The 14,683-nt window shown below is 43.6% G+C and overlaps 1 protein-coding gene across 2 annotated transcripts in view; it reads left to right on the top strand.

Moving 5' to 3' along the window:
• COL4A4 (collagen type IV alpha 4 chain) overlaps window positions 1–14,128 on the top strand; it is a 322,996-nt gene extending 308,868 nt beyond the window's left edge. Inside the window, exons 45-48 of one of the 2 annotated variants that reach the window (XM_055290810.1) lie at window positions 4,642–4,758; window positions 6,431–6,619; window positions 8,550–8,836; window positions 9,264–14,128. In XM_055290810.1, the coding sequence (XP_055146785.1) occupies window positions 4,642–4,758; window positions 6,431–6,619; window positions 8,550–8,836; window positions 9,264–9,527 (857 nt within the window). In that variant the 3' untranslated portion in view covers window positions 9,528–14,128. The remainder of the gene's footprint in view (window positions 1–4,641; window positions 4,759–6,430; window positions 6,620–8,549; window positions 8,837–9,263) is intronic. The other variant, XM_063645750.1, reaches the window with a different exon arrangement.
• Window positions 14,129–14,683: the final 555 nt, after the last annotated feature.

Raw genomic sequence — 14,683 nt, 5'->3', positions numbered from 1 at the left:
GGTAACTTAAAACTAACACACTTTTTTTTTATTATTATTATACTTTAGGTTTTAGGGTACATGTGCACAATGTACAGGTTTGTTACATATGTATCCATGTGCCATGTTGATTTCCTGCACCCATTAACTCGTCATTTAGCATTAGGTATATCTGCTAATGCTGTCCCTCCCCCCTCCCCCAACCCCACAACAGTTCCCGGAGTGTGATGTTCCCCTTCCTGTGTCCATGAGTTCTCATTGTTCAATTCCCACCTATGAGTGAGAACATGCGGTGTTTGTCCTTGCGATAGTTTACTGAGAATGATGTTTTCCAGTTTCATCCGTGTCCCTACAAAGGACACGAACTCATCATTTTTATGACTGCATAGTATTCCATGGTATATATGTGCCACATTTTCTTAATCCAGTCTATCGTTGTTGGACATTTGGGTTGGTTGCAACTCTTTGCTACTGTGAATAGTGCCGCAATAAACATACGTGTGCATGTGTCTTTATAGCAGCATGATTTATAGTCCTTTTGGTATATACCCAGTAATGGGATGGCTGGGTCAAATGGTATTTCTAGTTCTAGATCCTTGAGGAATCGCCACACTGACTTCCACAATGGTTGAACTAGTTTACAGTCCCACCAACAGTGTAAAAGTGTTCCTATTTCTCCACATCCTCTCCAGCACCTGTTGTTTCCTGCTTTTTTAATGATGGCCATTCTAACTGGTGTGAGATGGTATCTCACTGTGGTTTTGATTTGCATTTCTCTGATGGCCAGTGATGATGAGCATTTCTTCATGTGTTTTTTGGCCGCATAAATGTCTTCTTTTGAGAAGTGTCTGTTCATGTCCTTTGCCCACTTTTTGATGGGGTTGTTTGTTTTTTTCTTGTAAATTTGTTTGAGTTCATTGTAGATTCTGGATATTAGCCCTTTGTCAGATGAGTAGGTTCCAAAAATTTTCTCCCATTCTGTAGGCTGCCTGTTCACTCTGATGGTAGTTTCTTTTGCTGTGCAGAAGCTCTTTAAAACTAACACACTTTTAAAAGACACAATTGCCTGTATATTTTTCCAGTTTTATTTCTGCACGATCATCCTAGGCATACTCGTTGGCAAACTGTTCTTAACATAACCTTACTTCTATGTCATTACATATTTTCCTACAATATTATCTGTAGCAGTTGAGGAATATTGCCTTATCTGATTGTGCCATAATTTATTTAACCACTACCTTCACCGATTATTGATTGGTTTGCTGCCAGCTGCTCTGCTAGAAATAAGTTAATCCAACAAGGCCCTGCTTTTTGGAGCCACAGGCTAGCAGAAAATGAAGACATTGAGTCAGTCAGTTCGGATGTGTTGAGTGTTAACAAGGGGTAATGTGGGAATTTCTAACAGGGGAGCTGAACCTGGGGGTAGGGAGGGGGTGTCACGAGCAACATTTAAGGCTTTGGTTCTCAAGCTTCACGAACCATCAGAATCCCTGAAGAGCTTGTTAAAACACAGCTCGCTGGGGCCTACCCCAGACCTGATTTGTTAGGTAAGGAGAGGGCTCTGAGAGTCTTTATTTCTAACACGTTCCCAGGTGCTGCCGCTCTTGCTGCTGGTCCAGTAACTACTCTGATTTAAGGAGTTTCTACTTTCTCACTATGATAAGCAACTGGTAATGATATCTTACTTGTATGCAGCCCTGTTTATCATGAAGAAATAGTGTAATGGATAAGAACAGAGTTTCTGGAAATAAGGGCTGGGTGTGCTGGCTCATGTCTGTAATCCCATCACTATGGGAGACTGAGGTGGGCAGATCACCTGAGGTCAGGACTTTGAGACCAGCCTGGCCAACATGGTGAAACCCCATCTCCACTAAAAATACAAAAAAATTAGCTGGGCTTGGTGGTGCACACCTGTAGTCCCAGCTACTCGGGAGGCTGAGGCAGGAGAATCACTTGAACCCGAGAGGCAGAGGTTGCAGTGAGCTGAGGTCATGCCACTGCACTCCAGCATGGCCAACAGAGCAAGACTCCATCTCAGAAAAAAAAGAAAAAATTAGCCAGGCGTGGTGGCACGTGCCTGTAGTCCCAGCTACTTGGGAGGCAGTACCTTTAGCCTTTGCAGGAGGCAGGAGAATTGCTTGAACCTGGGAGGTGGAGGCTGCAGTGAGCCGAGATTGTGCCACTCCACTCCAGCCAGGGCAATAGAGCGAGACTCCATCTGGAAAAAACAAAAACAAAAAACTACAAAAGAAATAAAAGAGCAGAGATTCTGGAAATAGATGACATGTGTTCATAACTCTGGCTCTACCACGTAACCCATGACTCAGTTTTCTGATCTGTAAGAAGGGCTGATTGTGAGGATTATGTGGATTCACTAACATAAAAAGCACTTAGAACACGGCCTGACACAGAAGAAACAGTACTTGTGTTTGCTATTATTGTCGTTGTTTCTTTAAACTAAATTTCCTGAGTAGAATTTCTGGTTTCAAGAATAGGCAGAAATGTAGGATTTTCAAAATATGCTGCCAAGGTCATCATCGGAAAGAGTTTTAACGTTAAATCATCTAGAGCACTGGTTCTCAACGTGTGGCTCCTGGGATTGGCAGCCTCAGCATCACCTGGGGACTTCTAGAAATGCAGATTCTCAGGCCCTACCCCTGACCTGCCAAGGCGGTTGCTGATTTCTACCAAAGTGTGAGCCAGTGTTCCAGAATGTCTTTGGGCTTCTGTTCTCAGGAGCGGTAGGACTGTGTCATTGCGCTGTTTAGCCCTGTGTTTCCTATTGATGTTGCTCAGGTGGGTTGGAGGAGGAAGATTAGAGTCCAGGGTTGCTCTAGGCAAGTTAGCTACTCTACTACGTGTGGACGCACAGTCGGGGCTTCACCTGGGGCCACAGAGGGGCAGGGAGGGGCCTGTGTGGGAAATCTTCGATTCCTGCTAGCTTGCAACACCAAGTCAAACCTCCTTAAACCTCCATGCATCCTTTTCATGACAGGGTTGCTGCTTTAAGGGTAGAGGGTTTCGGTCAGCGTCTGTGTTAACACACGAATTTAATGGTTATCAGGCAAGGCTGGCTCCTTAGTAGGGTGGGGGAGGGAGGCTCCATGAATTCCTTGGTTGACTGGCATCCTCAGCTTTGTCATCATCCCACAGTCACTGGAGGGCGAAGGCAAGAAGCAACAGTGAAAGCCACTTAAGCAAGCCCCTTTGACTTAATGTTTGATTTTAGGCTATGTGTTGATCTGCTCGGGCCGCCACAACAAACCATCACCGACACGGTGGCTTAAACAACAGACATTTTTTCACAGTTCTGGATGCAGAAGTCCAAGATCAAGGAACCACGACAGGGCTGGTTTCTCCCAGGGCCTCCCTCCGTGGCTTGCGGATGCCACCATCTTCCTGTGTCCTCACATGGCTTCTCCTCTGTGCCATTCCAGGGACATGCATCCCTGGGGTCCCTTTCTGTGTCCAAATTTTCTCCTTGCATAAGGAGACCAGTCAGCCTGGATTAGGGCCCAGCCTAAGAGCCTCATTTTAACAGAATCACCTCCTTAAAGGTCTTATCTCCAAATACAGTCACATTCTGAGATAAGGGGACTAGGACTTCAACATATGAAATTTGGGGGTACACAGATCAGCCCATACCAGGCTACTCTGTGGCAGAGAGGGAGAGAGAGAGAGAGAGAGAGAAGGAGAATAGAATAATAAGTAGAGACTGGAAACCTGGAGAAGGCTAGTAATTCAGGAAATTAGGTATAATAACAATAAACTCTAAAGACAATGACTGTGTCTGCTTCCCTGACTGAAGGGAGACAGTGGCTCATGAATTGAGGCCTTGACAAAAAAGTAACTGCATACTTAAAGAACTCCTTAAGGATTAACGCAATTGCTGCCAAGTCCCCCAGTTTATATCCAGAGCTCTGCAGCTTGTCAGGGGGCAGGGTCTGGTGGTTGATGGCCTCTGCACTTGGCCCCCTTGGGCCTAAGTTTCCTCTCCACATGTGACTGCTCTGTGACCTTTATGAGCCCCAGTTTCTTCACTGGTACAGCTGGCATGTACGAGTACGTAGTCATATGGCTGCTGGGAAGACTGAACTGGACAATCCATGTAAAGGGATTAGCATGGTACCTAGCACATTGTAAACACTCAGTAAAAAGCTATTTTAAAAAATTGCTGCACCTATCATGCTCCAGATTTAACATGACCCCAAATGAAACCGATGAAGTTTCATTCATTTCTCCATCTAGGCTTTTAAACAATCGTTATTAAGGAAAATATTTATTATAAATGCCATACATGTTCAGTAGTTTTTTTTTTTTTTTTTTTTGAAGTCAAATATACAAGACTATGAAGAAAATGTGAAAACCTGTCTCTCAACACTTCCCTGGTCTGGCTTCAAATCCTGGCCTAGTCCTTTATAGGATCACTGACCTTAATTAAGCAAATTATTTGACCTCTCGGGGCCCCAGTTACCCCAACTGCAAGTGGAAATAGTAAAATCCCAACTTCATGTCATCACAAAGACTAAATGAGCTGATGCATGCAGTCAAAGTGGGAAGGAAGCCTGGGGCTGGCACACGGCTGGCATACGGTATAAGCACGGTAAATGCTAGCAGGTGTCATGGCTGCTTTCACCACCAGCATCATAAACTTTTGTGCAGGGTGCAAAGGAGAGCCTGGGCTGGATGGCAGGAGGGGTGTGGATGGCGTCCCTGGGTCTCCTGGGCCTCCCGGACATAAAGGTGACACAGGAGAAGACGGCTACCCTGGAGGACCAGGTAGAGTTTCAGTCTCTCCCCTTTTCTCTGACACTGTAAACCTTAGAGTTGTATACAAAATCTCTGATCTCTCAAGTGGCTTTCCAAACTGGATCATATTCAGATCATTTGCCTTAGATGCCGACTCACCAGGTATCAGAGACAGAAACAATGAGAACAGAGTGGGATGCATCTCTTATGTTCTAACTGATGTTAAACTATCATAAAACCTAGACAAGGCCCTGCATCCTATTCAGTATTTTCCCAAACTGCTATACATCATCATCAAAGTCTTGGCCATTTCTGCGGTTCACTTTTCAAGGTCATGAAGGGACGGTCAGCCTGGTGGCTGTGGGATCACACTTAAGAGGCTGTGATGAAGACCTCAGGGACAGTGTGTGTGTTCTCACCCTCTACAAGTGGCCAAATTGCCTGGTTTCCTGAGTTCACTTCATCTTATAGCCATTAGTACACTGATGTAGAAAACAGCGTTCTTTCTTAAAAAAAATAATAAAAGGGAAGTAGTGTTGGGCAAAGGGAGATATGACTCTACAGAATAGATGTGTGAAACAATGCATCAGGTCGCTTGTTAGATGTATGGATCCAAAGAGCCCGAGACACAATCCCATCTCCAGGGAGTACCTGGCCAGGGGTGCAAACTCCTGTACCAGGTTAGTAGTGAGTAGAAATGAATGAGGAGGGCTGAGTGGGATCTGTAGCAAAATGGAGCTTTGGCTAAAAGCTGCAGCTCAGCTCCCGCCAATTATAGTCTACAAGAATGTGGGCCTACACTCTGCTCTTTTCAAGTTCAAAATATCAACTTGTAAAATCCTTACAGGTCAAAACACACGAGCAGGACTGATTCAGTCCACAGGCTACGGCTTTGTCGTCTCTGGTTGACAGTGTAGATGAGGAGAGCCTGCCAGTCTTGCAGAACCAAGGGTAGAACACAAAAACAAAATACCTTTTGGTTTCAATGTCTAACTTCACCTTTTGCTCTTGGCAATAAGAAACAGCTCCTGGCCTTCTGCAATAGTTCAGCCCCTTAGAGGTGCCAAAGGATATAGACCCTGCTCATGTTCTCTAGAACTGTTGATTTCCCATCTGCCAATAAGAATGCTAGAACGAGGCCTTCCTTCCATTTCCCTCTCTTCTCAAAGAAGAGAGCCAAACTTGTAGATGTGGATCCCAAGCCTTTGGCTTTCTCAGAATGGAACTGACAATATGCTGGAACCAGGGAAGAGGTCTGGGAGTTGTAAGAAAGACCAACTTTGGGGAGCACTTGCTCCCCAGTTCAGTCTGGGGAGTCCACACTTGGGGTGTGTCATTACACTGTCCTCATTCTTTTCTTCCTAGCGTATTTCATAACTTACCTTTTTGTTATGCTTATTCTTATTTCTCTTCCTCAAGTGTAATGCAAGCTCTATGAGGGCAGGGATTTTCCTCTGTTTTCTGTCTTTATGCTAATGTAGCCCAGACACCTAGGAGTTGCTTGGAACAAATACTTGCTGAATGAGTTGTTGTGTGTACTGCAGCTGTGTAGCTGTGTACATTCCAGAAGGCGGGGAGGGGATGAGTCATGCTCCCCTCTGCTCCCTGAGTGCTTAGCACAGTGCCAGAACAGAGGTGCTTAACCTATTTGTTAAACCGGACCCCCTAACCTGCCTTCATTTTTTTTCCTTTGTTCCTTCAGGGCCTCCTGGTCCCATTGGGGATCCTGGGCCCAAAGGGTTTGGCCCTGGATACCTCAGTGGCTTCCTCCTGGTTCTCCACAGTCAGACGGACCAGGAGCCCACCTGCCCCCTGGGCATGCCCAGGCTCTGGACTGGGTATAGTCTGTTATACCTGGAAGGGCAAGAGAAAGCTCACAATCAAGACCTTGGTATGGATACAGGATCGCCCATCTCCATTGCCTGAAGAGTAAAATTTGGGGTTAATTTTACTGATTCATCAACACCTTAAATGATCACTAACCTTATATGGGATTATTCTTACTTTTTTAAAAAAAACACTAGCATGGTCATTCTCAGCTAATCCTTTAAACTTATGATCCTATGAAGTGTCAAAGAAGCTCATTCTGGCTATAATTATTATCTGGCTATAATAAGTATATTATTATTATCTGGCTAATAATAAGTATATTATTAGATTTATAAAAATGATTCTTCCTCAGTAAGTTAAATGTAACTCTGTTATCAAATGTAGTTTTTGCTTCCAAATGTAAATTAACCAGAATGTGGTCGGTTCCTGTACTTATATGTAAAATGGTGCAGCCACAGCACCCTGATGGTTATGTTATGGCACTTGCCAGCATCAACTCCCTACCCTACTCCAATTTAAGTTACAGAACTTTATTTAGAGGGTCATCTTTTGGTGCTCCTTGTCACTTCTACCCTCCCCTCCCTTCCCCTCCCCTCCTCTTTTTTTTTTGAGATACAGTCTTGCTTTGTTGCCCAGGCTGGAGTGCAGTGGCACAACCTTGGCTCACTGGAACCTCCACCTCCAGGGTTCAAGCGATTCTCCTGCCTCAGCCTCCTGAGTAGCTGAGACTACAGACTTGTGCCACCATGCCTGGCTAATTTTTGTATTTTTAGTAGAGCTGGGGTCTTGCGGCCAGGTGGGTCTTGAATACCTGACCTCAGGTGATCTGCCCCCCTTGGCCTCCCATAGTGCTGGGATTACAGGTGTGAGCCACCGTGCCCAGCCCTTGCCAATTTTCAATAGTAGATTTGCAAGCTGCAGGGACTGATTTCAAGTCAAAGGCTTAAGTACCTGGCTGCCGGGAAACAGTCTTTCCAAGAAAATCATGGTTAGAATGGAAGGTGCAGGGAGGATATGCTGATGGGGACAGTTGACGGTGAGGTGCTTGCCATTGCTCTCACTAGGCAGTGACCCCAGCTGTTAATAAGGGTGGTCAAAGAGTGCAAGCCTGGGTTGGCAACTACTTGTACATCCCTTGCATTTCTCCTTTGGGTTTGGCTATGGCCTTTCCCATCACAAGGGGCTAGTTTCTTTGTACAGGAGAAAGGAGGAAGTGATGTTTAATATCCTGAATCTGTTTCCTTCTCTCCTCCTCTCCCTCTGCCATCAATTTCTTTCCTGCCTGGTCTTTGTACCACCAGTCTTGCTTCTCTCGCCTTGGTCTAACCAGAGCACACATCTTAAAACTCTGCAGAACTCTTGGGATAAAGTCCAAACTCCTTAACGAGATTGACAAAGGCCACATCCAATGGTCTGATTTATCATGGGACACCCCTGAGACAGACAATACTGACATCCTCTCCTCACAGTCCCTGCACTGAACATGTCTGAGTTCTCTGAGCTCCATAATCCCTTATCTCCAGCCCCCTCTGATGCTATATCTCTCTTTTGAGTAGTCGCTACCACCATCTCCAAGCCTGGCCAAATCCTCCTCGTATTTCAAGTCCTAACTTAAAATCACATATTCCAGTTATCCTTCCTTGAGGTCCTGGAACCCCACACTTCTCATTCTTAGGGCTTGTTGTGCTGTAGTTTCATTGCTTGTTTGCTCCTCCAGTTCCCCGCTAGGCCATGAGCTTCCAGAACACAGAGATGTGCTTAGCGCCCACCTCCAGCACCTGGCCCCCTGCTTGGCTCATGAGTAAGGGATGAAGGGATGAGGGCTGGCCCGCAGGACCAGGGAGGTGTCAGAAATGGCTTCCCGACCACAGAAGTAGGCTTTGGCAAGGGTCTCCAGATTCCAGAACATGTCTGCAAAGGCCAAATGGAGGAAGGAAGGTTTTGGGAACATGGGGTGCTTGGACACCAGCTGTCTCTTCTTCCCTCCCAAGGTCTGGCAGGGTCTTGCCTTCCCGTGTTTAGCACGCTGCCCTTTGCCTACTGCAACATCCACCAGGTGTGCCACTATGCCCAGAGAAACGACAGATCCTACTGGCTGGCCAGCGCTGCGCCCCTCCCCATGATGCCACTCTCTGAAGAGGCGATCCGCCCCTATGTCAGCCGCTGTGTGGTATGCGAGGCCCCGGCCCAGGCGGTGGCGGTGCACAGCCAGGACCAGTCCATCCCCCCATGTCCACAGACCTGGAGGAGCCTCTGGATCGGGTATTCATTCCTGATGGTGAGTCCTGTGCCCTTGAACCCTGGCACATTCACCATTTCCTAACACCTTCTCCTGCCATTTCTCTCTGGATTGGACAGTAATTCTGAGCACTCTGCACTTAGGACATAAGGTCACGGGGGCTGTTGCAAACCACAGCCTGTTGGGATGCAGGGCCATTATCTTTTAAAAACACTTGTGGTTGATTTTGATCACATTGGTAGAATTTAGAAGATGAATTTGCTTCAGCCATCGGTGAAACTGGAGCCGATTTGTGTGCATACTCATCATGCTGACTACGACTCCTTTTCAGTGCTTGTATTTTGTTCTTTATGGAATAATCTAAGGAAAAATGTTAAGATCAGACCCAAACCTGGGCGTGTCCCTGATTGGGTCTGGGGTTGTCTGTGTGTGTCTGAGCCCTAATTCTCTCTCGTTTTCTGGGTAGCACACAGGAGCTGGGGACCAAGGAGGAGGGCAGGCCCTTATGTCACCTGGCAGCTGCCTGGAAGATTTCAGAGCAGCACCATTCCTTGAATGCCAAGGCCGGCAGGGAACTTGCCACTTTTTTGCAAATGAGTATAGCTTCTGGCTCACAACGGTGAAAGCAGACTTGCAGTTTTCCTCTGCTCCAGCACCAGACACCTTAAAAGAAAGCCAGGCCCAACGCCAGAAAATCAGCCGGTGCCAGGTCTGCATGAAGTATAGCTAGAGAATGCGAAATTCACCAACATGTGGCCAAGAGAAACCTCCTAGGGGGCTAAGACTTCCTAGACTGTGCTAAGAGACGTCATGGTGCTCATTTTGGACTCCCTTTCAGTGGTTCCTTCTGTTTTGTCGTGGTTATTCCCAGAGTCCTCTGGTTCCTTACACATTAAGCAAATGCTGCATGGATGGATTTGTTTGGACCTCCCAATCTAGATGGAACCTAGATACTCTTATTTTACTGAGGATGACTGAAGAACTGGCTTGATTTAAAAATATGCTAATTCTCAGAAAGGCAAGTAGATGATAAAGGCCAGATTACAAATTACATTACTGAAAACTTCATTCGTGGGTTAATAGTATCTGAAACAATTGAAGTCAATTACTCTATAATACAGTGGGCTTCTGGATGGATTTTACAGGAAAAATTAAACAGGTCAATGAATGAAACTAGAAAGCAGAGATTTTCAACATTTCAAAATGATTTCCTCTGTAATCTATTTTTCCATATACTTTAAATAATGGTAAAACCACGACCCAAAGAGATATTTTTTTTTAAAGAAGAAAAAAAAAATTCACACTGCCAGCGTTAACAGTTCGTTTCAAAGGAGAATGAATCACGATGGCAGGAAGGCCGAGAGTCGCCGTATTCCAGAGATGGGACATTAGCATAAACACATCACAGATGAATATAAAACATTATGTTCTCTCCTGCATTTTTCAGAGAATAGAAATGCCTACTTTGGCAACCCTTTTGAAAAGTAGCAATTATGGAAAAAAAAATATTCAATAAGAGATTAGGAGCCTAAAAGCTATTAGTGAATATTAAGGTAGTTATTCACAAAAATCGACTCCCCATTGCAGTGAACTTCCAGACAGACTGCTTTTCCCCAGTCGGGGTCCGGCGTGTCACCCGTGTGTGCGTGCTAATGGGACTGGCGCTACATGGGGCTCACTCAGGCAGGCACATGCTTCATACAAAGCCTCTCACTCCCCTCCCCAGGACAGCCTGCACAGCTTCTTGCACTCATAACGGACACTTTTCTCCACACACATAATGGCAGCTCACACGGGGACGTGACAGAGCTATCATTATGCACTTGGGAGAAAATTAAGGGCTGACTTAATTAAACTTAGGTAAGAAGATTCATTTAAGTCAGGGTTACCCCATCATCAGGAAGACATGGCACTATCTATCTTTAAACGAAACAAAGACAATTTATAATTTGAATTTTATGCTCCCGTGGTTGGCTGTTACAGGAGCATCCCATTTTTGCCAATTTTAAAGACATTCTTGTATTTTATATCAGTCTTGTACCAAGGCAACAGTTTGACATTTGGCATTAGTATTTTCTAAAGTTTAGAATGTGTGTCAATTTATAGTGAGTATTTTTTCTGTAAAGCAAAAGATCCCTTTTTCTATTTTGCTAGGAATTTGGTGATCTAATCCTAAATTTAAAAGATTTGTTGGAAAAAATTTTTAGGAAACTCACCTTCCTCGTCTAAAAGACATTTTAGAGAAAACTAAAGAAATTTCTCATGAGCATGACGCTCACTTTAGTGCACTTAAAAATAATTGAGAAGAAAAACTCAATTAAAATTTTGTTTATAAGAAATGTTTTCCTTGCCAAACTTTGATTTGTAAAGAGCTCTTATATGCAGAACACATTTCAAATGAGTTTTGCTATGGGCTCTCCCCAGGGTGGCAATTTATTTTAAGAGTATTTTCTGGTAAAAAGAAAAATGTGTATTTTAAGATGAAATATTTTCTTGATGTAGCAGAATATTTCCTAGTTGACTTGACCCATTTGATATTTTTTAAACCATGCTCTGGCATGTTGAATATTTTTATGCACCTAAAACTTAAGCCAATTTCAATCTTACTTGTGATTACCTTTCTCCTTCCAAAAAACCTTTATCTATTACCAAAAGTCAACCCTCCTAAAAGTTCAACTTGTTCATCTTGAACTTGGCCTGAGAACATTTTCTGGGAAGAGGTAAGGGTGACAAATGGAACATCAGAAACATATCTTACTTGCTAACTATTTTAAACACTTTAATGTTGGTATTAGAATATTATCTTCATAAGTTAATAAATAAGTAAAAAAAAAAAAAACCCACACAAACACAGACTAAATTATGTAGACAGTTTACTCCACAGTGAGCTTGGGAAGGTATCAGACTGTTCAAAATGTTAGTATGACAACAGCTGTCTTAATTGCAGCATTAACACTGCCCTCTAATTTTACAAAAGTAAAGTATTTTAAAGGACCAAAAGGGCAGAAAAATAGGAAAAATAACTTCTTGGAATAGAAGATCCTGTTATCTTAAACCATTATTTTCTTCACCTGGTTATATATCAATGTGCCTTCAATTACCCTTTCTCTGTGGAGGTGATGAACAAAGCTTGTGAGTTGTTCTCCTGACCCATTATTGGAGATGATCCTTATCAAACCCTCCTCTCCCTGTCTCCCCACCAACCTTGTAGACTGGAACGTGTCTAGATTGCCCTAATGGGAATTGTCCTGTGCCCGGCTGGAAATCTGGGATGCTTACTTCTGGGTTCTGATTCTCAGTAAGTAAGTGGAGCCCATTCATCCAGGCAGGTTTCCATGCTATGAGTGGCCCTTTCGTTCTGCTCTCACACTCCCCACATTGAAAGCTGAGTCATCACTGCTTTGGATGGCTACCTCCTCTTTAGCCCCATGCCCGTCTCACACAGCCTTTGTCTTCCACCTCCACCCTTGCAGTAGGCATCTCCCAGCTGGTGCCTTAGTTTCAAATCCCAGTTGCCATCTAAGATCCACCCAAACTTGATTTTGTCACCCTCTGGATTAGAATCCTTCTATGACTTCGCTGCCCATGAAGTCCAAATGACTTCCTATGGGGTGAAAGGTCCAGTGGGGACTGTTCGAGGGTTCCCTCTAGGAGTATTTCCTGTCACGATGAACTGTGTGCAGCTCTGCAGACACTCCCAGCACCTCTTCGACTTTGCTCCTGCTTCACCAGTGATGTCCTCCTTGGGGTCAGTTTACCCTGTGTGGAAGGTGAATTCCCTGGGGGAAACTTAGGCTCCCTTCTGCTGCTCTTGTGCAGTGCACGGGGCTGTCCTCATTTTCTCCTTTCCCCATTGCTTCTTTAACGTCTCAGTGCACTTCCTTCATTCCATTGCCAAAATGCAAGCCCCTTGAGGGCAGGGACCAGGCTTGACTCGTATCTGTATGCCTAATGCCTAGCACAGAGTTGAACACATTACTGCCAATTCATTTTTTTCAATGACAATTCCATAAACATCATTAGGCATTAGGTGTTTAGCTCTGCATATAAGGTCTTCATCAGCAAGATGGTTACAAGTATAAACCACTTCCTACTTCAGAATATTTTAATATTCAACATATCTGTATACCCGCATTCTCTTGTTATAATTATTGCCAGAAAGCCAATTGATAAGCTTTCAATGGGCTTATCACACCCCTCCAAAAATAGATTTTTGTTTTTTCTATAAACAGAAATTTCAGAAATGAAATTTGAGAGATCTGACTGAGAAGACCCTTCAGTAAAATGTGACATGACTTACCTTATGCTGTAATCTGTATTCCCTCAGGATTTAAGAGCTTCCTAGCATAAAATCTTTGCTAAACGTTTGTATACATGTTATTGGTGCTCCAAAAAATAGTCAATGGAATGGTGCACTACAATTGGGCTTTATCATCTTATTTTGAACCTCGTGTAGGTTATAGTAAAGCAAACCATTCAGTGTGTTCCAGGAAATTATATTAGATCTGTGTTTCTATCAGCTCACTGGAATAATCTGATAATTGTTACATTTACTTGGTATGGCTGCAAGAATAGTGGAAAGAGGAGGACTTGAGAGTTGGTCAAACCCAGGTTTGAAATCTGGCTTAGTCATTTTTCAGCTGTTATCCTGGGTGAGTTTTGCCAACTTTCTTAACTTCATTTCTCTCATTAATACGGTGGGACATAACAGCTACTCTTGCATTGAAAATTAAGTTAGATTACCTGTCTAGCATACCCATCATCATACACTTACTATGGTCACATTTTGTATTTAAAATAAACTAATACGAAAAATATTTTTTTTTACACAGAATTATGATTCTCACAGGATATATAAATTACTGATTAGATTTATATGTGGCCAATTCTTAGTGTCTTTGGGAATGCTGTTTCATTTCAATCCTCAAAGTTACTGTAGCACAGAAAATATCACAATTTCCTGCAGGGACATTATCAGTAAGTTCTGCAGGGAACAAACAATTGACATTAAAAATCAGTACTCTGCAATTGTCACTGTTATTATCTGCTAGAAATTCTGCATAATGCATTTTAAACCACCAAGGCTGGCTGCCACATCCATGTGAAATGCTTGAATTTTATGGTGCTTAAATATTTAATGATTCATGGGAAAAATGTGAAATGTGTCTAATAAATTGCATCCCTTTCTCTAGCCTCTGGTTGTAAAGTTAAAGACTTTCAGCATGTAACTTTTGCAAGATGCCTGGTCTGCCATTGGCACTTAAATCTTTGTTGTATTACAATTTATAATATGGTTCATTATATATAAAATTCTGTGATGACTTCCAAAAACAACTGTGTTTTATCTGGTGCATTTATTTTCTTTCAAGCCAATGCGGGTTTACTTTTTCTAGCTTACATTGTAATGTGGCTCACACTTGTGGAAGTGTGAACTGCAGAAGGGAAGAGTGTAGGCTGGAAAGGATGGGATTTGGAGGCTCTTGGAAACACTGTTCTATGCACAGTGATGGGGCGCAGAAGAGAAATGAAAGCAGGTCTCAGGGGGAAGGGCTGTATCAACCCCAGGGGAGCTGCTTGGGCAGTGGTCACTGGGCATGGGGCTTACACCCTCTTGGCCTCAGCTGTCTCATTAGTTGAGTGAGAATAAGACCACCTGCTTCACAGCATTGTTGGGAGGATTCAAGGTGTCAAAGTCAACTACAGATTTATGAAACCAAAGATATTGTTACTTTTAACCACTGTGACTTGAAGTCAGGAGTTACGTATTGATTACGTTTCTCTTTACAGCCAAACATGGGGATAGGTGGAGTGCAGATATTCAATAACTGCTTTGTGGACTTCTTTTTTTTTTTTTTTTAAGAGACACGGTCTTGCTCCGTTGCCCAG

The sequence above is a fragment of the Symphalangus syndactylus genome, chromosome 8 (genome assembly GCF_028878055.3).
Source record: "Symphalangus syndactylus isolate Jambi chromosome 8, NHGRI_mSymSyn1-v2.1_pri, whole genome shotgun sequence".
NCBI classification, from domain to species: Eukaryota; Metazoa; Chordata; class Mammalia; order Primates; family Hylobatidae; genus Symphalangus; species Symphalangus syndactylus.
This window is presented reverse-complemented; position numbering and strand designations above follow the sequence as displayed.